Source organism: Syngnathus typhle, linkage group LG16 (assembly GCF_033458585.1).
Source record: "Syngnathus typhle isolate RoL2023-S1 ecotype Sweden linkage group LG16, RoL_Styp_1.0, whole genome shotgun sequence".
In the NCBI taxonomy this organism is placed as follows: Eukaryota; Metazoa; Chordata; class Actinopteri; order Syngnathiformes; family Syngnathidae; genus Syngnathus; species Syngnathus typhle.
Genome location: NC_083753.1, coordinates 9759878 through 9784638, shown reverse-complemented (window position 1 = coordinate 9784638; position 24761 = coordinate 9759878). Strand labels below are relative to the sequence as shown.

General features: G+C 43.2%; 2 protein-coding genes across 3 annotated transcripts; one reads left to right on the top strand and one right to left on the bottom strand.

Annotated features, from left to right (window-relative positions):
- Positions 1-995: 995 nt before the first annotated feature.
- On the top strand, positions 996-18777 carry bahd1 (bromo adjacent homology domain containing 1). 2 transcript variants are annotated; one of them, XM_061301111.1, is made up of 7 exons: positions 996-1345; positions 12977-14567; positions 14638-15047; positions 15117-15276; positions 15380-15459; positions 15559-15650; positions 15729-18777. In XM_061301111.1, the coding sequence occupies exons 2-7, from the start codon at positions 13076-13078 to the stop codon at positions 15919-15921; spliced, it is 2427 nt and encodes an 808-aa protein (XP_061157095.1). In that variant the 5' UTR covers positions 996-1345; positions 12977-13075; the 3' UTR covers positions 15922-18777. The 2 variants fall into 2 exon arrangements, with proteins under 2 accessions (XP_061157095.1, XP_061157096.1); XM_061301112.1 differs by lacking the exon at positions 996-1345 and adding an exon at positions 8099-8539.
- A 1223-nt stretch (positions 18778-20000) lies between these two features.
- On the bottom strand, positions 20001-21311 carry ccdc32 (coiled-coil domain containing 32). The gene is made up of 4 exons (XM_061301113.1): positions 21151-21311; positions 20787-21031; positions 20539-20692; positions 20001-20416 (listed from the first exon to the last, which is right to left on the bottom strand). The coding sequence occupies exons 2-4, from the start codon at positions 21028-21030 to the stop codon at positions 20227-20229; spliced, it is 588 nt and encodes a 195-aa protein (XP_061157097.1). The 5' UTR covers position 21031; positions 21151-21311; the 3' UTR covers positions 20001-20226.
- Positions 21312-24761: the final 3450 nt, after the last annotated feature.

Genomic DNA, 24761 nt, shown 5'->3' with positions numbered 1-24761 from the left:
GCAGGTTTGTCTGCGGAAGCCATTACTTAAACAATGATGACAATCCATGGATCGACACTCCAAATGAAAAATTTGTATGGCTTTTCTTCCATTATAGAATTACAAAGATTTTCCAGATGAATGGAGCCAGAGGAGCCAGTAATCAAACTTCTTTTCTTTTTTTCTTGTCTTTCACATTATTACTCAAGCATTTGTGGTCAAGTTAACCAGATTTTGCTATTGTAGTATAATGAGGCACTGAGTCAGATAAACATCAATGGCTTAAATATAGCTACAGCTAAAATCAGATATGACCAAGTGACGTGTCATACCATGACAGCTTGACGTAATGCCAGATTTGAAATTATTCTACATAGCCCTTTAATAGCCATAAATCAATGGTGAGCATTTTGAGTGTCAGACTAAATAATCTAACGGACATTACTCCTTGATTGTTTCAAAAAAGGATGTTCGAGAAAATAATGCCACTCTAAAGGAAGCATGCATGACAAGAGGATAAAAGTAGTGCCTGTCTTTTCAACCACTCAAGCCATTCATTACCCCAACCACCTCTTGTCATCAAGTGTTTTGAGTGGTGACGGTGTTCTATATTGTCATGTTTAGTTTTCTTACTCATGCTCTCCACAAAAATAAATAGATCTGTTCATCAACTTGCATTTACTGCTTCCCCCCCCCCCCCATTACATAACAAGAACTCCTATTGTGAGCAATTACGTCACTGCAACTAGTAACTAGTGACCCTTAATGGACTCAGTTTAATTCCTCCAATATGGGAGCTTTAAACAAATTTACAATACTGCATCTTAATGATCACTCAAATGTTACTTTATGTTTGCTGAATTCCGACAGTTTCAATATGTGATGTATCGTCTTATTATTGATTGACATATAAGTACTGTTACATGTGAATGTGTGGTTGACCAGGCAAGGTGTCATGGTGTCGTCCGTCCGTGTGGCCCTTTAAGAAACTCTCCATGTTTTCTCTTCGTGATGCGTCAACATAAAAAAGCGGATGATGCTGTTATGTAAAAACACGCACAAGTGAGCCGTACTTTTTTCGCTTTTTTTTCCCCGCACGCTGGAGACGACACACAGCGATTGCTTGACTCCAAGCCCCACGCACGCTGCGTCCGCCTTGTGTGTGCGCCATCCACTCGGATTAGCAGTCGGAAGTGCAACCAGCGGAGCTTTGGCAGTTTGGAGTGTCTTTTTTTTTTTTTTTTGAAAGGAGCTTCAAGTGATCATGAGCGACCGTGCACGGGAAGCGTACACCTGACACGTCCCTCTCTTTGCAACTACTGGAATTGACTTTTCTTTCCACTAAAGGAGAGCGTTTGCATCAGAGGTAAGACACCGAGTCGCTAACGTCAAAGTGTCCGAGAACGATGCGAGCAAGCCGGGGTAGTGCGCCAAGCTACACGCCGATGTAGCGATCCGCGTAGCTAGCAACTTTTTTTTTTCCTGCTTCTTTTCTAAACAGTTTGTTGTTTGTACTTGCATCACTTGTGCTTTCCTGTGTGTTTATTTAATGGAAGTGCGTCGATTGAGTGTGAAAATGTCATTCTTAGTCATGCATGTTTGACAGCTTTGTGTCAAGTTTGAGCCTCGACGCAGGGTTGAAAGATTTTGCTGTCAAGAATGTTTAGAGATGCAGCCTGGCGGCGGTTTTACTTTCTTTTTTAGCAAAATCACTTGACAAGTCTCTTTGGTTAATTGAGACGACCTCAGTGTTATAAAGTATGTACATTTAATCAAATTCCACCTCCTGTTTGGGGCCAATCTGACCCATTTGACATAATAGAAAATATTCTAAATTTCATTCACTCATCCTGATATTTGATGACTTTTCCGATAGTGACCTAAAACACACACACAGAATCGAAATATTTAAAAAGCTCATGAATTTTTGCAAACTCTACACAAATGATGCATGCCATAAATGTTTCAATTTTAATGGGTCCCAAGAACAGTTTCTGTTTCCACCACAGTTCCATGGAAACATGCACCAATTGGGCTTTGAAGAATGCTGGGATAATCCCAAAAAATAAAGATGGTGTGTTAATTTAACAATATGTTAATTATTATGGTTATCTCCAGTGTTCTGATTAGCCTCCATTCAGCCTGGACTGGTTGCTTGTCAGCACCATGATGTGAAGTTCGCACCTATGAACAATTTAGAGTCTTCAATGACCCTTAACGTGCCTCCTTTGGTGTGTGGGAGGAAGCCAGAGTTTCAAAAACTATGTTAAGTGGACTGTTCTCTAAAGTCCTTTTTGGGATCCCCCCCATAAAAAAAACAATTGAAATCGACCGGGTTTGATTCAGAGCCACCCGAGTTGTCATTGTGAACAACCTTCCATACAGTTATAAAAATAGGTTAACTGCTGTGATAAAACTATAAAAATGCTCTTTAAAGGTCTGTCAGCATTTACACGAAAAGGTTAGGAATCAATTTCCTATCAGTGGCGTTTTTTAAATGCTCAGATCTCAGTTTCAAAAAGATATGATCAGCTATACTCAAATGTGGTTTCATCCATGGCGTATTACATTCGCAAGCTGCCGGGACAGTTCTGGTATATAAATGCTGTGTCAAGCCCATTAAGCACAGACAAGCTTGACAATAGCACTTCAGCTTTGTGCTCCGTCCTTGACAGACCCATCATGACGTTTCGGGCCGACTTGCGGCGACCGCATGTGAGCTATAAAGCAGGAGATCAATCCCGCTCGTAATCCCATTATTTCCCAAGAAGCGTCCTGTTGTGGTCTTTAGGGACGAGCCGGCGGGTCGCTGCCGATTTACGTGCCTCCGAACGCGTGGAGGCAAACTCGTGTATTTCCTGAAATGTGATGGAAGATGGTAGAATCATGGAGAATGTAACCCATGTGCACAAGAGAGCAGTTTAAACATCAGCGGGCCATTGTTGTCTCGCCTGAATGGCAAGCAAACAGTTGGCGTTCAGAAAGTGAAAACAACATGCCACTCTGCATGAATGACCTTTTGTTCATCAAGTTGTATCATAAATGCAACGGCACGCCCCCTTTTGTTTACGTTCAATCTTCTGCTTCCTCTCGACATTCACTTTTTGCGTTGCTGGAAATTACTGAACGAATATTAAGTTGTATGGGCACTTTGCATCACATTTTGCAGTCGAGCAATTTCTGACCACTGTGAATTATTCTCCCGGCCCAAAAGAATTTTGATTACATTCATACAGAGTTTGTGGTGCACCATCATTTGTGTCGCATCGGGAAAAAAAAAAAAATGTGGAGATGCAAGCCCCGCCCTCTTGGCTGTTTGATAGAGAGAAGCAGGAAGTCAGACTAAGGAAACGCAATGCTCGCTCGTAGACGGGCCCCGATGTATCCCACCGCTTCCTCCATTTGTTTACGATGTACATAAAAGTCATGCTCCAATTATGTGCAAACTGGCAAATGTCTGAAAAGAAATCACTTCAAAGTTGAAGAAAGAAATGACCAGGTTGGGGGAAAAAACCGAGACTAAAAACTAGCTTGCATAATTTGCAAAGGATTGAATTGTGATGTCAGCGCATCAGACAGGACTGACTACAACAACGCAAACTGACATGAGAATCTTAACCTTTAAAGGTTCCAACAAGCCAGCGTAGACAGTTTGAGCTAGTTTGTAATAAAGCAGGATTATCCTCTGTGGCTGTACAAATGCCACCTTGTTCTTGTTTTAATTCCGTCTAGTTTGGACGCTTCAGTTCAGTCCGCCTGCTTGACGACTTCACAGCCGCAACTCACTCCTTCTCAAGGTTCTGGATTTGAATGAACCTCCAGTGGCTCAGGATGTGGAAAGCTGTTGAGGCGCCTTTCAAAGCCATTAGCCATTACTCCTCCTGCTTGCTTCATCCTCGCCCTGGCGCAGCGGCGCCTAAGACACAGCTGTGAAAATTACAGATCTGCTTCGTGGAAAGCCAGAAGAAGAGAAGGCGAAGCCCGGTGGGGAGGGAAACGACAACCGCGGCTCGCTCGGGTCTCAGCTGTCGGCCGCCTCACAGCTGCAGTGGATGAGAGGGCCTTGCGGAGACGGGGTGTCTCTCACTTATCGCACACAACTGGGATTGTTTACGCGTGTGTGTGTGCATAAAAGGGCGGGGGTGTTAAACCATGTGTGGCTCGGGGAATGGAACAGAAGCCCGTCGCAGTGAAAAAGCACCAAAGCGACCTTCGGTTTGGCAGACGCTAAGAACATGGACGGACGAACGGACGGACAGGTGGCAACCCCCCGATTTGCCCCTCACTCAGCTTGGATTGGAAACACAGCGATAGGGTTTCTCTTCTTGCTCACCATGATGATGACAATCTCGAAGCGCTATCTCAATCCATCACTACCTTGTACTTTCCTCCCCCGCGGCTCCCGCACGCTCTCTTTATTTTTCCCGGCGCCTTGTTCTCACCCTCGGCGCTCCCCGTGTATCTCCGAGGGCCTGTCACGCATAGAAAAGCGGCAATGTGAAAAATGGCCCCTGTGATTTACAAGGAGCCTTTTTTTTTTTTTTTCTCTCCTCCGGAATGAGACGTGATGATTCCCTCTCCGCTCCTCCCTGGCGCTCTTCTGTCTGAATGCAGTCTTCATCTATTTCCGACTTCTGTCCGGCATGTCTTGAGAGGCGTCTCTAGAAATCAGCGTCTGTGATGAAACTTTGAAGGATCAGCAATCCATGACCGCTTTAGGTCTTTAAATCCACGTACATCTTTACTTCCAGCATTCATAGCCGCTATGAAAGCTCCGCTCTGTCCCGGTCGAAGAGAGCTTCAGTGTTGGGGAGTTTAGCTTTTATTGATTTGAGGCGCAAGGTTCTTCTTGTACAACTCCACCCATTCGTGGATGTCAAGTGGGACAGAAGGTCTCCTGTTTCTCTCCGCCTCGCGCTCAATGCTTGTCACAGATAGCGAGGCTTGTCTCAATGCACTTGTTTCAGTGCTCTGTTTGTCTCGGCGTGTTTTCACATTAGGCTCGTTTTGTTTGTTTTGTTCGTATCGCTGCTCGGTGTGAACACGGCATACGAAATCCTCAGCTGAGAAGTGGGTTGTTTTTTCTATCTTATTTATTTTTATTCACTTATCACTTGATAGCCAACCTTCATCCTGTTTACATTCTTGTGACCATTAAGCGATGAGAGTGACGTCATATTGTTCGCTGTGACGCATTTTGAAGCCGGCATTTTTACGTTGTGATTTGGACCAGCGAAAGGAAACTATTTGTAAAATGACCCTGAAGCACAACTCAAACTAGACACAAAATGTAAACACCAAAGTTTGATGGACTAACTTTACAATATTGCTTCTTCAACACCTCCATTTTAGCCCCTCCCAAAGGAAACGATCAGTCATATAACCGGGCCATGTTTACCTTCCATCGTCCTTCGGTCAACTCAATTAAGTAAAGTCAACTTTTTCCAGCGTGTTGAGAGAAGCAATCTGCGAGCAAAATGTGTTATTCCAAGCGAGCCGACACGGTAATATCTCCTAAATTATTTGTGGTATTTCCACCCTGCCCGGGTGTTTGCTCCTCCAAGGTTGAGACCATGGCGCAGTGCATTTGAACAGTCAGGAGATATTTTCTTTATTTTGTGTTTTGTAAGGAGAATTGCTGACTGCGGCTCAATTCCTCCTCATTGATTCCATTCATCTGGAGGGTGCAAGCTGATGTTGCACAAATACGTCGGATCGCATAGAGAAGCGCCGCTTACAGTTTGCGCAAGTGGCAATTAGGCAGGTTGCTCAAATGTTCCAAAGATAAATGGCGGCGATTGATTCCGACGTCTGGATTATGACTTGAATCATCGCGCTTGTGTTTCATGTCATGCTTCCGCTCTCACTGTTTGCTTGTACTGACATTAAACAGCCACGCTCGCATTCATTAGCGCTGCCAGTCCATTTTCAGCAGCGGAGATGATGAGGAGGAGGAGGAGGATGATGATGCCCAGCTGTTCTGTGCTTAGTGCTCTTTGGGCTTGACAGGTGGGCGGAGCTTTAGTCACTTCTGGTTAAAAAGCTGTCAATGTCGAGTAAGGAAGTGATGGGAGGGGTGCTCTGGAAGTTGAATGCTGATTGACTTGATGTGAGTGGACAAAGTTGGTGCTTCAGAGTTTCATTTCCAGTTTTTAACCACACACCCAAAAAAAAAAAATCCAAAAAATCCCACACAAAATTCCCAAGAGCAGAAATTAGTTGGTGAACGCGCATGAGAAAACAGCTCAGGGGAACAAGAAAATCCAAATATGAGTCACATTAAAAAATAATGTCTGCAGCTTCTCTGTGCCTAATGCAAGCTTTTGAACAAAAGGGAATATCCTCTGCAATTTTTAGCTGATGGTATTTCACAAAACTAAATTCCACCATGTTTGTTTACAGACGCAAAACACTCCGATGTGTGAAATTCATAAATCATAATAAACATTTGATTAGCATTATTATTTTACAGTCAGATTACATGCTATCTAAGGCCAAATCTGACCCCCACGCCTCGGGTTGGACACCTGAGCTTGCACTGTATTGTTAACAACTTAAGTAAGACCTTGGAGTTGCGCTCTCCGTAATTGTCCTGCTCGGTGTGTTATTACAGTGCAGGTCAGCACTCAGCGGTCGGTCGCCCACGCCTCATTAACCCTCCACACACTCGGCTGGTTTACAGCCGCTAACTGTGCACTGTAAAGCTCCTATTGATGAGGGTTGCCAGCTTTTATCACAATTAACGTTGATTTTTTTTTTTTTTTTGGTCTGATCACATTGGGACTTTTTTCATTTTAAATACAGTCGTCAAAATCAATGAGTTATTATCAGACCGCACGTGTTATTAAGAGGATATAAAGCCAATGAGCCCAATAAAGATTGCTGAATATGTTTATTATGGACTGTCATCAATCTGACAATTGCTGTATGTTTGTTAATTAGAGAGCTGGCAGCGCTCATATTTTCTGATATCATCAGTAGGCCTGGCTTTATGACGCTGTTACATCATAATTTACCGTGTTTACTCACCGCCTGGTGGTAATTATTGACATTATTGATCATATTTGTTTTCAGCTGATCCTTTTGCACTGCTGCACAAATTGCAAATATGTCGGAAAAGACACCGTAAAATACTTATTTGGTCAAACAGCGGAATATAACGATCGTTCCTGTTGCGTGAAAGAATTCTCACACGGATCTGACCTCATCTTATTTCCATCACTATGTGACTGTAGGGGCTTGTTTAACATGAGCTGCACTTTTTAGGGGAAGCCCCGTTGTTTCCTTGAACCATAAAGTTGACGTACTTTTGTACATTCGGAAACTATGAATGTGGCAATAAATTGCTCCTTTGTCCAAAAAGTGATCAAATAATCTGGTAGAAGGTGAGGAAATAAACGTGAGCACTTAAATGCATCGCAGCAATTCTGAGAGAGAAAATGGCAAGGGTGTATATTTGAACGCATTCAAACAAAGGAATCGAGTCTAACTCCCGAGTGACTCATTATTGATTACTGACTGGATGCTTTGGTGTGATGCTATGATCTTTGTGAATCCGCGGCTTTTCTGTTCATGTGATAACAGGATTGTGCAAAGAATCTCAATTACACTCGCCGCACATTCTGTTCTTCACTCACGGATTGTGAAAAAAATTATTACTTTAAAAAGTATTGATTCATAAAGCAGTCTCTAATATTTTGAATGCCTATATTAGTATTTCCAATGCTGGATTCTATTTTATTCTTTGGTGCACAAAAGCACCGTTTGACTGTTTGATTCTAAATCCTGACACAGTTTACTACTTTAACTATTTACATATCTTGATGTGAAAAGGTAAAGCTTGCCAGTGTTCACATATTTGCCAGACTTTTAACAAATTCAAAAATATTTCCTGCTCCAAAGCATTTCAGTGCGAATGCTTGACTATGAGCTTGCCACTTGATGTGCACGCACGGCCCACTATTAATCGGGCGTTCGTTCTCCGGGCAAGTGTGGCTTACTGGGTGCGTAGTGGGAGTGATTAGGCGTTGGAAAGACGGGGGAGAGATGTCCCGGCGCATGCACGCAGCAGCCAGCGCATGAATATCATCTCCACTGTGCCACTTCGGAAGTAGGTCACCCACCGCACGCCGATTTGTTCGCCGCGTCTCCTGCTTCTCACTCCGCCGATCGACACCAGAAGCCCGAGTGAAAACGGAAACTAAACTAGCAGCAGCGACGAAACGGGGAGGGGGGGGATTCTTATTATTGTGTGCGCGTGAGTGCGTGCGTGCGCGCGCGCGCTCGCAGGGTCTAGTTGGAAATCGCGACGGGACACGGAAGCTAGACGATGAACCGTGGCGGTGCTTCCAGGCGGAGATGATCGCTCCAGAGCTTCTCTGAAAACACTCGCCCGTGATTCATAGCTCCTTGCGCGGACTCCTCCGAGCCTCCACGATGGATTGATCGACGATCGGCCTCTTTTGCGCTCGTCTTTTTCCGCTCTCTCTCGACCCCCCCCCCCCCCCCCCCCCTCATCTCAGCACTCCTGCCCCGGCATGCTGTCACTGACCGCGGCCAAGTAAGTAGGCGAGTCTCTTTTCACGCACTCATGACAATACATGTTATTTCCACCTTTTGCTTGTAATTATACAGCACAGCGGATTTTGAAGCTAGGGTGTGTGTTCGCTTTTTGCATCGACCTACAAGGTGGTGAGGGTGTGCGATGCGATGATGATGATGATGATGGGGGTTGTGGCGGTGGTGACGATGATGGTGGTGCTGGTGGTTGTGTAGAACAGTGTTTATTGAACCAATGGATCTATTTTGATGGGGGGGGGAAAAACAATTTGCTGCAAAAGTGGGTTTATTCTGTCAAATAGTTCTGCCTGTCACTATAAGTCTCTGGCGTGGAGAAGAATGGTTTGATGGTAATGCATGATTTCCGAACCAATTAAGTGAAATTTTACTATTTTTTCATGGCCTTCCTGACGAGCACACCGGTTAGAGGTCCCTGGTGTACTGTAGAACATTGTTTCTTATCCAAACTTAAATGAGCTAAAGTGAGCTACGTGAAAATCTTTTACGATAGAAATCATCTCGCTTGATAACTCTTAATACCTTACATTATTTTGCCATCCATGTGGACAGCACAGTAAGAATGTATTGCGCAGTGGAAACATGTTTCCCCAACTGTTCATATGATAATAAATGCTTTGAATGTTGAAAAGTGGACCTAAGCTGCACACCAGCTGTGATGCTCCATAGCTCTGTCGGGGTTTGACCCCCCCCGCCCCCCCCAACCAGGCTGCCTGCCTCCTCCCCCTCGTTGGCAGTCACCCGTGTGGTGTGCTCCCACTTCACCAGTAAATAGACGCATGCATGGCAGGTTGACTTCTAATAAGGGTTTCGTGTCATTCATGTCCCCTCCCATCACTGTGGATTTTTATTTTCAGCACTTTTAAATAATCCCTGAGCCCCCGCAGGGATTCTCCTGACAGGTGTTGCAATTTAAAGGGCTGGTTACCCCCCCCCCCCCCACACACACACACACACATCCCAAATGTAGCTGACATCAACTTTCTCTTAACATTTTAAAAGTCATCGGCGTGTAAATAAAATGGAATTGAGGGATTGCTTAAATATAGACAATATGGTAAATAAAAATATATATGTTGTGTATTAATACTTGAATGGGGGGGGGCTTGTACTCATCATTTGCTGACACGGTGAAATAAAAACCAAGTGCTTCTTTTCATGTTTTTTTCTGGTGCACATTTTGTTCCTTTTGTTATTACGGATGACTTAAGGCATGTTTTATGAAGCAGCTAGAACAGTGTGTACAATTTCCTGATCTATGTTCATTATCAGATTTTTGCCATTTTGCCATCAAAGCGAAACTCACTTTAATTCACGAGTTGAGATCTTGTCTTAATGCCACGCATGACCATTCTGAAGTTTTGTTCGACTTAAGAGGTGGATTTGTGAACCTCAGGGGCTATTCTACATTCCTTCCTAGTTATAAGAATAGAAAAGCATACATTTTTTTGCCTTAAGTCAAACCCCACGTGATTGATTTTTAAATTCTTTTACAGTAGAACCGAAAAGTCGAAACGCTCCTCTTTTAAAAGGTCAGGTTGTCGTGACGTATGACGGTGAGATGTGAAGATAAATCATGTCAAAACTTTTCACATTCAGGTGAAACATTGTTGGATTTGACTGTATGGAATGTACAGTAAAAATCTATAAAATGCCTCTGAGCAGGGTATTAATTTTGAATTTCTCAGGTTTGCGCATCCCAATTAATGTGACATGTCGGCCTTGCCTGCCCGCCCATGGAATTTCTCGGCGTGTGCGTAATGGCGTTATGACGGTCAGATTTCAGGAATAACATTTAGACTAAGTGACTCTGATTAACCCAGAATAAAGTGGGGATCTCTCATTTTCTTGACATTATACTTGCCCACGGTCTAAAGAAAAAAAACAGCCGCGCACAAAAGGCACAAACGCAAGCTAATAGCGCAAATTAGGAATCTTGTCAACACCTGGATAAAATGTGTCATAATAATAATTGGACATCACTGCTGGATTTCTGAAAGGTCGAGAAGAAAACAGGTCAGGGAGGATGCAAAGAGTAGTAACATTAAAGGGACCGTAGGTATTTCTGGAAAGAGCTGCACGTGTGGTACATGTCTTGTTTTTTATTTTGGAATATGATGCTCATCTTGGAATAGCATGTAAGCCTGTTTAAAGTTTGAATGGAAAGAGTTTCAAGCCTCATTCACAATTTCCACTCTGAGGTCAGAAATAAATCAAGTCTAACATGTTTCAGTTACCAAATGGTAATTGGAAATTAATAACTATAATTTTCTAAATGAATCAAGAAATATTAACTTACAATTTTTCCCCAGTTATTTTAAATAGAAAAGTAATAAAAATAATAATAAAAATAGTTAATGGCCTCATCTAAATCATGCAAACTTTTTTTATTCTTAAGAATCAGAATCATAAAACTGAAATTGCCCAAATTGGACCGATGCCCAATCCTTCTTGGAACACATACTGACGTAAACCTGAAATATAGTCCGAATGGTGCACATCTGCGGTCTGCTAACGCTCAATGCAGAATCTACGCAAGAGCTCTTAACACGGCAGCTGCTGTCACACTGAGCCGCCTTGTGATCATAAACATACAATTGTTTCCAATTTCTGCAGCGTTTAAAATCCATTATGAAGAAAGAGATATATAGAAAGACTGTTATCTGTGTTCTGGGAAATTCCCTTCTACAATGTTACAAGAATAAAATTGTATTTAGGGTGGCAGTAGCTCAACTTTGAAGCTGGAGTGAATTTTGAAGAAGGTATCATAAATGGTACAATTAAAAGAAATGTCCAAATTTGCATTGACAAGTCATGATCATAGATACTCCCAAATGACAAACTTTTAAAACATAATATTTCACCTCTATTATCTTTTCATTTGAGTGTGGCAAAATCCAATTGAACATTAGCGAGGTGAGCTAAAGAGGGTCTCTGCACCACCCTCATCATGTGATACATTTAGAATGCTTTTGCATGCCAGAGTAGGAGAAATGCTGACAGACTCCTACCCGAGAAGACCGAATGCTGTAATTAAGTCAATAGAAGCTTTCACCAAGTTTAAATTTAAGTGGGTTCTTCTCTCTTTTTTATTTTAGGTGTCTGAACTGACTAGTCGAGGTGTTTTTCTGGCCTCACAGTGAATAGTGGTTAGCGTGTCTGCTTCAGTCAGGAGATTTGGCTTCAAATGTCCATTAGAATGTCACTTGCTTTTGAGACGCTAATGTTTATGTCCAGTTTGTGTACGACCACATCTTATTAATAAAGGATGCTGGTCTTTCCACTCTGCACATCTGTGTATGCGCTTTGATATCGGCACACACAAACCTGCCGTGCAACTCCCCCTCCCCGTGTCCTCTTGTTATCTTCAAATTACATTTCTCCCTCTGATAAATTGCATTTCATGCTTCACAGTCGTGCAACAATAAGGCCAATGGCAGCCGTTAAATGCTTTGAGAACAGTTGGTTATTTTCGTACTTTGATCAACTCGTAGAATTTCACCAAATCGTTTGTGAAGACGTAAAAGTCTGCTGCTGTTGATTTAAAATATAATTGTACCTAATTATTACAGTAAAACCAAGCATTTTTTTTATTATTAGGGTTGCATGTCATAAAATTATTTGTAATTATTATATGATGTATATATATATATATATATATATATATATATATATATATATACATATAATTATTATTTATTTATTATTCCTGTATTATTTTTAGGGGGAATTTTATAGGCATTAAAAATAAACAATATTTTACCAAGCATTTGTTTTTGTTATTAGGGTTGCATGTCATAAAATTATTTGTATTTATTATATGCTATATATATATATATATATATTTTTTTATTATTATTGATTTATTTATTTACTGTATTATTTTTAGGGGGAATTTTATAGGCATTAAAAATATTTTATATCCATTGAGCCAGCCTTTTGGGACGCCACTTAAGTCGTTGAGCTTTCATCTGCGCACATGTGACGTCAATTGAATCGGCGTGGCATTGAAGCACAGATCCCAACTCATCGCTAAAAGCATCCGTCAGCTAGAACAAACAAGAATACATCATTGACGTGCGCTGTTGTGCTACGCCGGCCTGGTGACTGAGTTGTGTTCCTTGTGGGCTACTTGAGTCATCAATCTGAGTAGAAAATGGTGATAAAAAGCAGACGGCTTCTGGCAGCAATGTCATCGGATCGTGTGGGCGAATTTGCGCATTAACTAGGCCCGTGGCGTTAATCCATAGCCTAATGGAATAACGATACCTTCTGCACATTACATTTATATTTAAAGCCAAGAGGCCGTTATCCTCTTGGGGGAATATCTCGCTGGTAAATCTGGCGCTAAATCATGAATGTCTGTTATGTTCACGTCACAGAGCAATCTGTAAGCGACTCCTGTTTTTTCCCCCCCCAGAGACGATCCACGATGATCAGGCCGCTCTGAGCTCCAGCCGGCGTCTTCGAATCCCGTTGATGAAGACGAGGGACGGACTTTGCGCTCCAGGTAGAGAACATGGTGAAAGCTCAGCGACACCAGCCAGCGAAAGATGGCAAGCGAGGCGGAGAAAAGGGAGGCGGGATGAGGAAAGGCAAAGATAGAACAAAGGAAGTGAGGAGAAAGAAGCAGAAGAAGAAAGAGTCGCCCACGTTTCGGAAGAAGACATTGGCGGGGAAAGTTGGAGATGCGTTGGACTGTTGTGTTCTGCTCACCCGGTTGGAGGAGAAAGCAACTGCAGGGAAGCAGAAGGATGGACAGAAACCCAGCGTCAAAGCCAAGAAGAAACCGACCAAAACTTATCAAAAGTTCAAAAAATCTGCTTATCAACAAGCACTGGAACCAAAAAGTAGCAAATCTGACACCATGCTAACGTGGCCCCCGCTTGTTCCCGAGCCTCGCAGGAGAAGAATGGCTTCCCTCAACGCAGAGGCCGTCAACAGCCTGCTGCTCTACAGGGCCGACCCCTTGGCATCCAGTCTCATTAAGAAAGAGTCCAACGAAGCGCCGCCGCCGTCGAAAGGTGAAAGCAGACCTCCTAAAGCCAAAAAGGTTCTTCGGGGAGGAAAAGCAGACCTGAAGGAAAGTCGTAAAAAACAAAAGGCCGAGGCGCCGCCGGTGGACTGGTTGGCTTTGTTTGCCCCGACCCCTCGCCGTCAAGCGGGCCTCACCGCCGCCACGCTGCTCAAACTCACCGGTTCGCTCTACGGGAGCAAGCGGCAAAAGAAGCAGGAGTCCAAGCCCGCTAGTGAAAGTAAAGCCGAGGCTTTAACTCAGGTTGAGATTAGTGGTAAGCCTTTAAGTGGAGCAACACCGCAGACCAAAAGAAGAACAAATCCAAAACACAATGAGCAGCTAAAGCACATTAAACAGGGTAAAGAGGATCCGGGTTTCTGTAGTCTTTGCAAGACGGAGGCTTTGGATCCCGAGTGGAAGTCCGGTGGACAGGATTGTTTAAAAACTCCTCTCCACTGCGGCTCGGCTCTGGGGTTCTCCTTAAAAACAATCAAAGAGGAGCAGGGGGAGACGGACGTGTCGCCCTGCTACTGCTGCAGCCAGGAGAGATGCGTGGAATATTGTCACAGACTGGCCCTCTTCCTCAAGAACAAGGCGGTCAAGGAGCCCGATGACGAAGGCTCGCTCTCCGAGGTGTTCCACCACCACCACCTCCACCACCACCATCACCACCTCCACCACCCGGCAGCCATAACCATCACGCCGCACGCGTACGCTTGCTTCCCGAGCTACTGCGTCCACTTCAGCCACCCGGACAGCTCGCCGTCCACAATGACGCCCCTCGCTCTGTGTCCAAAGAGCAGCAAGAGACCCAAACTGCTGCCCAGCTCTGGTCCGCAGCCCTCAGGGATTTCTCATCCGGTCTACTGCTGCACCTCCGTGGAAGCGTGCTACGGAGAGCCCTGCAGGATCAACGGCTATTCCACCTACAGCAGCGTGATTCCGGCAATTCCTCGAGGAGGTTGCGCCAAATGCGGCCGTGGCATCAACAGAGGTGAGTGGAGTCTCGACGTACCTAATAAAGTGTCCGTTGTCTTTGGCTACCTTCTCTGTTCTCCTGTCAGACGACTACTCATCAAGCCTCAACGACCACCGCAGCCCGTCCTCCGTCTCCATCTGTCCCAGTCCGAGAATCCTCACCGGCTGCCCCATTCCCGCAGTGCCTCCAGCCGGCCAATCAGTGCCCCCCGTTCAGACGCCTCTGTCCGACCCCAGCCAACCGCAGCCTCCGCTGCAAGTGGCCAAGGAGTGTCCGCAGAGCGCCAAGCCTCCCAGCGGGTCCCGGTCTGGCGCCCGCGACACGGGCAGCATCATCTCGCTTGTGTTCCCGCTCAAAAAGGAAAAAAAGCAGAAGCTGGGCTCCGGCGGCGCCAGAGGACAAGCGCTTGCCAAGCAGCCCAAGAACGGACGCCAAAAAAGCACCAACGGCTGGCGTCCCGTCGGCCCTCCCTTTGAAAAAGACGTTTTCTCTCTGGTACGTACCCACAACTCTGTATTGAATGATTCAGACTTGCAAATCTTCCTGCTACCTGTATCATCCCAGGGAGAAGAAGCTCTGGCGCCGAAGAAGTGTTACCAAGGAGTCGAACGGGACGGCGAGCTGATCCAGGTCAGGGACACGGTCCTGCTGAAGTCCGGGCCCAGGAAAAAGTCTCTGCCTTATGTGGCAAAGATCTCAGCGCTGTGGGAGGAGCCTGAGACAGGTAGCCCGACGTACTTTACGTGACAATTAAACTTTCAGTGCATTCTGGGTCCCTAAAACTTTTCTGAGTTCATATTGGATGTTTGTTTTTGTTTTATCTCCAGGAGAGTTGATGATGAGTTTGTTTTGGTACTACCGTCCAGAACACACACAAGGAGGACGCAACCTTAATGTGCATTGTCAGGTGACGAGCAAATTATTTTTTGTTTCCTAATGATGTCATAGACTGACGATGCACAGCTCAGTGGGCGGGATTTAAAACATCCACGCTAAATATCCACAGAATGAGATCTTTGCGTCCCGTCACCAAGATGTGAACAGCGTGGCCTGTATTGAAGACAAATGCTATGTCCTGACACTGGCACAGTATTGTCGGTAAGAAAAAAATATATATATATATTTTTATGCAGCGGAGATCTCGCTGAAAATATTGATAATATTCCCCGTTTCCAGATTTTGTGCCTTGGTAAAACGGCGAGGGGAGGGCGTACCCGACAGCGCCGCGTCCCACCTGGTCCCCCCCGCCGTGGGCCACGCCGCTCCCAGCCACCGCTGCGTGCCGGATGACGTGGATCCAGAGCTGGTGTTTTTCTGTCGCCACGTCTACGATTTCCGCTACGGACGCCTCCTCAAGAACCTGCAGTAGCTCCACGCCGAACACAGAGACGTGAAGATAAGGTGGATTGATCCGCCTCCGCTTAAATGAGCTGCGCTGCCTGCGAAAGTGAGGGCCTGGAGGTTTGAAGATGAAGGAACGTGAGATTAGTTTCTCTTTGAAATTTCACACTGACACGACACACACTTGTGAAGTCAACGTTGAGGTCTGACGCGTTGCATCGGCGCGATAATGGCCGTCCAAATGGTTTTAATCACGCGCGGCTTCTCGTTCTGAGTGCGCTCTGTGCGGAACGTTTCTCCTGCAGGTCTTAGAAATGTGCCATTTGATGGATTTGAAGGAGCTTATACGTGACTCACGGAAAAGTATCTGCCTATCACTCTTACACAGACGCAACATAAGAGGCCTTTCCTTTCCTCATTTCTCTTTAAAAGAGATTCCTTACTGTGAATGTAGGACTTAACCATCATGTAAAGATCACACTTAAAGATGGAGAGAGAGAAAGGATCGCCGCCACTCGTATATGTGATTATTTATGATAAGTTTGAATTTTATAAATGGCATCTTCATTGGCTGTTAGCTGCATGATGTCACAAATCCTAATTTAAAAAAAAAATTAATGGGAAAAAAAAAACCAAATCTAACAAAATTTGTAAATGATTTTATTCAAAATGCAACAGGGTCATCGTAGCACGTACACCAAATAATAACTTAGCTTAACATCTGAAACTAACTTGGTTAGTTGTAATGAACAGCTATTAAACTAATGGAAACGTCAACAAATATAAATGAATTGAAAACTTTATTAGTCGCTCGTCTACGCAGCATTGACAGGATAGAAAGAATCACATAACCGTATATTGGAGAAACTCAAGAGTTATCACGGCAAAGCAACAACAAGCTAACGGCTCAATAACCACTCAACAAAAGTCCCTTCAAAGAAGCCATCGATCATGATATTGATCAAGTATTTTAATGTGCAGGTAGTTGCAAAAAGTATTCATATTTAAAAATAAAAAACAAGCTTTCATGTCACATTTTTAAATGACCTCAGAGGAGATTTTCCACTTTGTGACGCACGTGCACTCAAAAAAAAATAAAAATCCTAAATTGAGAAAAAGCAACGTGCAGACGCCGTCAGACTTAATACTATTACTATATTCTTATTCTCCACGCGCTGACACATGTATTCGGTAGATTTTAGATGACGTGATCAATGATTTATTCCTCTACGTTCGCGAGAAGATAGACTATTTATTTATTAGAGAGACAATAAAAGTCTAATTTATTTTCCGGAGGTCATTTTAAAAGAAGGATTTTTAGAGGTGAGGAAATTACAAGTTGCCTCCCCATTTAGCTGCACTCTCCTTTTTGCAATATGTACACTACTCGAAAAAAAAAATGTTTGGTTTACAGTATTCAGCTTTGGGGTGACATTATCGCGAGACCGGAATGGTTTTAAACTGTAGAGCGCATTTTAGGGTCATCTTTTAGTTTCACCCGAAAGCCGACTATTCCAAATTTTTTGGGGGTAGTGTGTATACTGCGAGGGCTTGTTTGACGATCAGAGCCATTGAAGTACATCTTCCAAAGTAGTTTACCCTTCTTCTTAGTCCTCGCAGAGAGAAAAAAAAAAAAGCTTTCGCCTCCTGTTAGGTTTGAACTTAATGCTTGTGGCTCGATGGAAGGTTTTTGCTGATCTAATTTTTCTAAAAAATCTTGCTACATACCAGTGAGCACAAATTAAAACCTATATGGCTGTCAAGCAAATATTGTCAGATTTTGTGGGTTTTTTTTTTTTCTTACCGGTGTTCTTTGGTTTAATTATTGAATTATTATTTAAAAGAAACAAAAATTATTTTAATTGGACTGATATGAAACAGACTTTTTTTAAAATCTGTTTTTACAAAAAGTTAATAGGGACGTGTAAAAAATCTATACACACAAATTTGACATCGTTGAATTGGAAATCATTTCTCAGTAATGTTTTTAATAATCAAACTGTTGCATAAAATACTTTTCCCAAACCACTTTGATTTTTTTTTTTTTCCCCAAAAAAAAATTTATAATGCAAATGTAATATACTCGTTTTAGACAAGGATGCAAAATTTGACCATTTATTTTAGTGGAGCAATTGGCTTGCACAAAAGCTTGTTTCGATGTTTGTCGTTGAGGAAAGTGGCACATATTTTTGGGATATAATACAGCGCTTAACTTTTTTGTATGATTTCCCACTGAATTCCAGTGAGAACATTCAGTCGGTGTGAGTTGCGTTGGGTGGATGAAGTACGACCGCTTTGCTAAAGCGTTAATCAATTGATGGAAAAAAAATCCCACTGGGTGTTCTTACAGTACAGTAGAGTGCAGTATACATGCAGTATGGCCTTAGAAGTCGCTCAGCTCTCCTGATGAATCAACGTGTGATACTTAGATGTCTTAATTGGTCCTCTGTGCCTGTTCCTGTAAACCCATATTTAATAATATATATATATATAAATATATATTCCAAGTGTTTTTCCAAGAACAGAAATGTGAGCAGTTAGCGTTTATTTTTTATGTAACTTCCAAATGCCTTTTCTGTCATTTAAGTCAGAAGACACTGGTCTCATGTTGAATTGCACCAAAAAAAAAAAAAAAAGAGAGAGACAAAAGGGGAAAGTATAGAAATATGAATTTATGAATATCATTCCTCTGGGTGTAGAAGAACGTTGAAAATCAAATAGCAACATTGTTTCTAGTGTGAGCTGTTAGTTTGTATTCTCTTGCATGGCATTTTGGAAGTATCTTGGAAATATTAATCACAGCACAGTTTATTTGTATTGAACAAAATGGACCGCTGTAATATAAGACAAATATTTAATTGTAATAAATAATATATGAGTTCAAGTTGCCTCTGTGTGTGGAGTTTGAAAGTGTTCATAGGCGTCAATGTGATTATTCGTATGTACTGTTAACTTGACCCAATCATGTTGATTCATGGAGGAATAGTTGTTGTCCACAAGAGGGCGCGCTAGTCAAACTCCACTTTACAGGAGACCCAAAAATTCACCCAGGCATTTTATAATTGCGCCATCAAATAGAGAAAACAATTTCCAACACTTTCATTTGATTAATATTCAGAACTGGTGACACTTGGAAAAAAAAATTCTACGTATCAATAGTGGTATCAATTTTGAGAATCACTTAACTGTAGCGGATCAGTGCATGCGGCACATGCAGCGGACAGAGACTTTGGACGCCAACATTAAAAAAAAGTCAATGTTGCTTGACATTTGAAGGTGAAAATAAAGCAGATGCAAGAAAGTTTAATCATCAGGACTATATGAATTATGTATGACGATTAGTCAGCCCTGTGGCGCCACTCAATCAGGCAATGAGGTCTTGAACATCAGCAGGAGGTAAACCGTTTGCATTTAAGAGCCGGTTAAATAACACCTTGTTCCAGCATGACTTTTTAGTACAGAATAATGAAAGTGAACACACCCCTGACCATTTTTAACGAAATTGTACAGGTTTTAGCGTCACTTTGAATATGATTCGTCACGGATTATTTTTTTATTCTTACAGGGATTTTCCCATTTTCTCTTCCATGGGTTTTAAGGGAACAAAACCAATGTGGATTGTTGTAAGGCTTTTTATAACAGTTCATACGGTTTTATTTGACAGCTTGTTTCACTGCTCATCATCTTATTTAGAGTTGTGGACAACTCTTATAGAGTCATTTTCCGTATGCCTTTTGTGCGGGCATTGCTATCAAACATGGCAGTAATGTTTTGTTTGACATTTAAACGCATTACAATTTATGCATCAAGTGCAAATGTCATAGCTGCCGCAGAAAGCACTAAAAGCGTTTAATAACCACGTTCCTTTTAACCTTTTACAACAGTCACGTGAAGTATATGATTAAAATCAGTTGCCATATTGAGAGAATATTGCTCATTGAATCTGGTTGGGGGAATAATAGAAATTTGATGATTGACACGTAAATAAAATACAGCAGTGCCTTGAGCTACATTTCTTGGCCTTTGGGGTTTTATGAGATGCAAAAAGTTTACTTCCGACTTCCGCCGCTAGATGGGGTCAAGAACTTGAAAAACATCCAGCCACTATCAAAGTCACGTTGATTTACTTGCAATGGAAGGACAAAATCAATACAATAAGGTGATCAAATCACCTTCAAATGAGTGCATTTTTACATGAATGTAAGCATCTATGTTACAGGTGGTCTTCATTAGCATCAGTTAAAAAACATCGACATGATGAACAAGGAATAACAGGAGGAAGCGCAGCTGTGAGAGCCATTTTTGGCATGCTTGGCTTTTTTTTGTTTCAGTGTCATTTTTCAGGAGTGTGAGCCTCTTCTTCCTCAGTGTTGGGACGCTCTTCCACAGCATCCCCATGCTCCGCCTGCTGTTCCACTGGAGAGGGTTCCTTGGTCTGAGACGGCCTGAGCAGATATTCCAGTTCCTCAGCGCTGATGGCCACTTTCTCTGGAACCAGCCACCTCTTGAAGTGTTCAACAGCACTGCCGAAAGTGGGGGACAAGTCAATGGTACATTGTTTAATGCTTAAATATTGGTAATTTCCAGATATGTTCCTGCTCAAGTTGGACCTTAAGTTGTTTGTGCTTTTACTTCCCCCTAATACCTTTCATCCATGTCGTTGCTTTGGAAGAGCTCAGAGGTCTGAGCATCATGCAGAAATCGATCCCAGCATTCCTTCTTAGCTTGAGACAAGGAGCGTAACATGTCCCTGGAGGTGACGTCGCTGGACTGCCCCTTGAGCTTCTTCAGGCGATTCTCTGAGATACAAAAACAGGAGTGTAAAGAAAAAAAAGAGCTTCCATTTCTAGCTAACATTGATGCTGTAGGTGGGAAGGAGCAAAACAATCAAACCTAAACTGGCAATGTAGGTCTCTGAATCCTCCATGGGTTCCCATTGAGCACTCGGGAAGGAAGTGGCGTGTGTTTTGTTAGACTGGTCATTGCCCTGCCTTGCCACCGGCTGGAAAGAGTCGTGGAAGACGGTGTTGTTGTTCGGGGAGATCTCAACTTGTATCCCTGGCTGGCTGGGACCGCAGATTTGGGACCAGAGCTCCCCGCTGCTGCGAAGCTCCTGTTTCTCGAAGTCGTCGATCATTCTGTTTCAATCAGTCAATACGTCATAATCAAATTAATTAGATTTAGTAACGTTCAAGAAATGAGCGAATATGATTACGATTTCAAAATCAGTCAACTGCAATATAAACAGACGTCTTACCTTATTGGATATATTTAACTGTTTTATTCTGCTTATATGTTTTGTGAACAGAAATAAAAGATATGCGTTACAAGCTTAATGTCTCCATGACCCTGTGGCTTGAATAAACGACGAAAACAAAGGCACACTTCCGTATTACGTGACGATTGATTGGGCGGTCTTAAATGTATTATGATGCGATTGGTTCGCTCTAATGTGCGGTCAGAACCGAGGTAGATGATTGGCTAGCCAACGGTCAACCCGGAAGTGAGTCCGGGGTCTCCGTCGCGTCTTGGGAGGTAAACGATAGTTATGTGCATTCCAGTTCTTTTAGGTGAACTGAATCTTTAGAATCAGTTCACTCAAAGGATTCGTTCAAACAAATCGTTCAATGAATCCCCCCCTCACACACAATGATACGGCTTATTTTTTTTATTTATCCAGTGGAAACAACCCATACACATCAAACAATACAACTACCCCGCCCCCAAATTATTATATATCATAATAATTGGCTCGTTATAACAAGTTATAACAAATGTTTATTAAAATAATAATAATAATCATAATAATAATAATAATAATAATAATAATAATAATAATAATAGTACATCTCAAACCAGCAATCAAATGTGAAACTGCAGTCGATATATTAAATAACAACATTGAGACATATATATGCATACACGTTATTTAAAAGTAAATCGTAAATCTACATTCTGGCTTACATATTTCACGCCAAGAGACGCAACATATTCACTGACTGGTCAGTTAATGCACAGGAAGGCAGTTCATTGACTCGTTCGCGAATGGGAAAGCCAGGATTCGTTCCTTCACTGATCCATTCTCGCGGTGAACTGGAAATGCGAATCACTCAGTGAGTGATTCGTTCACTCACAGATTCGTTCGTTGGTGAACAGGAAATGCAATTCACGACTCGTTCGTGAACGGGAAGGTACGTCGTTTTCTTCTTTGTTTTGTTTTACGGCGAGGTGGCACCAGCTTCAATGGGCATTATCGACACCTACTGGTTGAAGTCACACACAAGGCCATTGCCTCGGGCGCCAGTTGGGGAGAGGGCGTCGCAACCACCCAAAAAAAATTGATTCCCACAAACATTTGAACACGTCGTTTTGTGATGACCAAAATCAAGCTGATAAGCTCGCAGTGGAACGGCCGGCGCCATGCTGAACCTGGGTAGTCTCCACATCCTGCGGCTTCCGGTCAGAGCGTGGTGCGGCTGTGCCTTGGCCAGTGTCGTTATGCGCGTCGAAGCAAGCACCATACGTTTAGAGGACAGCAGTTTAATAAACTCACACGAGGATTCAGAGAACCAAATCTATCACTTGGTTGCGTTACATCCGGGGAGCGAGAGCAGCTTCTTCGTCTCAGCTACGGTAGCCGTGCGGGACATTCTTTTAGCACAATACACAATCATGCAATTATCTACATCCTCTCCTTTTAGAACATTGCCTATATAAAAAATATTATCAACTAAAAAACTGTAATATCCAAACGTGACGTGACAGTCTACAAATAAACAAGTCTGCGTAAAACTGGCAGCATAAAACTTACTGAATTAACAAATTGTTCTTCTTGGAAATGCACGAAGGTACACTTGGTAATAATAACAAGTATGTAAACAACCTTAGAGCTTAACTTTTTTCTTTCAAAACGCAACTAACAAACATGCAGTTCAATCCTTGTACTTCGGATTCGGCTTAGAAATCCGACCTGAGCGAGTCACATAAGCAGAACAATTGTGTGACACTCGGGTGGGCACATCAGCTGGAGATGTTGTCGATTGCTCATTGGTGGAGTAGTGAGCAGATGGTTGAGAGAAGTGAGACGGTCGGGCATGTGGACTGGATAGAAGAGGGTCTGGCGTACTCGGAACCGGCGGTTGAGAGTGATGGTCAGAGTCGGCGTGCAAAGGTGGGGTTGGTTCAGCAACAGGAAGGATGTGACGGCGATTCCTCCTGTAGATGCCTCCGTTGGATTCAACGATGTAGGAGCGCGGCTCTTTGCAAGCCTGAACCACTTTCCCGAGGCGGTCATATCCCTCTGCAGTCTGTAACCGGACAATTTGTCCTCTCACAAGTGGCACCAGAGGGCGACTTGTTGCATCATAGTACTGCTTTTGAACAAGTCTTTTCCTTTGAAGCTGAGTAGCAACTTGTCCTGCACCCTTTATTGCAGGCACAAGCAGAGTGTTGTTGACAGGAAAGGTAGAACGCGTCTGGCGAGACATGAGACGCTGTGCAGGTGATCCAAGCGTGCTGTCTCGAGGAATGTTCCTGAGGTTGAGCAGGTTGAGAAAAACATCCGTTCCATCTCGGTGTGACTTTTCCATGAGCTGTTTGGCACTGCGGACGGCACGCTCGGCTAATCCATTCGACTGCGGGTATCCGGGACTGCTGGTAACGTGCGTAATGTCCCACTGTTTGGAAAAGTCGCGGAATCGTTGGCTAGTGTATTGTCTGCCATTATCAGAAATCAGTGTATGGGGTGCTCCATGAACAGAAAAATGTCTCTTTAGCTTTTTTATCACTGTAGCTGAAGACAAATCACGAAGCAGATCAATTTCGAACCATCCCGAGTAAGAGTCAACAAGGACTGAATACTGTTGACCATGCCATTCAAAAATGTCCGTTGCGACCGTAGACCATGGCAGGGTAGGGACAGGATGAGCTTTCAGCGGTTCCTTTTGCTGGTGTGGTCGTGTGCTATTGCATACAGCACAAGACAGTAGTACTTTTGTGATGTCCGTGTTCATGTTGGGCCAAAACACTGTACTTCTGGCTCTACATTTAGTTGATTCAAGGCCTGGGTGACCTCTATGCATAATTTGGATGTACTCTTGTTGCAGTGAGATTGGTATGACAGGTCTGTGTCCTTTAACAACAATACCTTCTTCCACTACCAACTCGTCTCTGTATGGAAAGTATGGGCGGACAGAGAGCGGTGCCTGACGTTCTTTGTTAGGCCATCCATTCTGGATCACATTGCTAAGAGTTTGAAGCACTTGGTCACTGGCAGTGTGTGTTCTCAGCTCTTCAAGCCTGGCTGTCGAGATAAAACTGACTGACATGACTTCAAACGAGCTGTGAGCACTAGATAATTCAGAAACTTTATCGTTTGGGGCTCTTGACAGGGTGTCGGAAAGGTACATTTGCTTGCCCTTTTTATAAACCAAGGTGATGTCAAAAGCTTGTAGACGAAGTAGCATCCTCTGCAGACGAGCTGGAGCTGTGAGGATCGGCTTCTTCAGTATAGTGACCAGAGGTTGGTGGTCTGTTTCAATGACGGTGTGCTTGCCATAGATGTAGTCCTTAAACTTAGTGCATGCAAAAACAACAGCAAGGAGTTCTTTTTCAATTTGCGCATAACGGGTTTCTGTATCTGACAATGTGCGAGATGCATACGCAATTGGCTTTCCATCTTGTAAACATGCTGCACCCAACCCATAACGGGATGCATCACATGTTAGCATCACAGGTTTCCCTACATCAAAATAAGAAAGGACAGGTGAGCTGGATAGACATGACTTCAATTTCACAAATGCCTGTTGGTGTTGGGGGAGCCAGCACCATGCAGCGTCTTTGTGAGTGAGCTGCCTGAGTGGTGCTGCA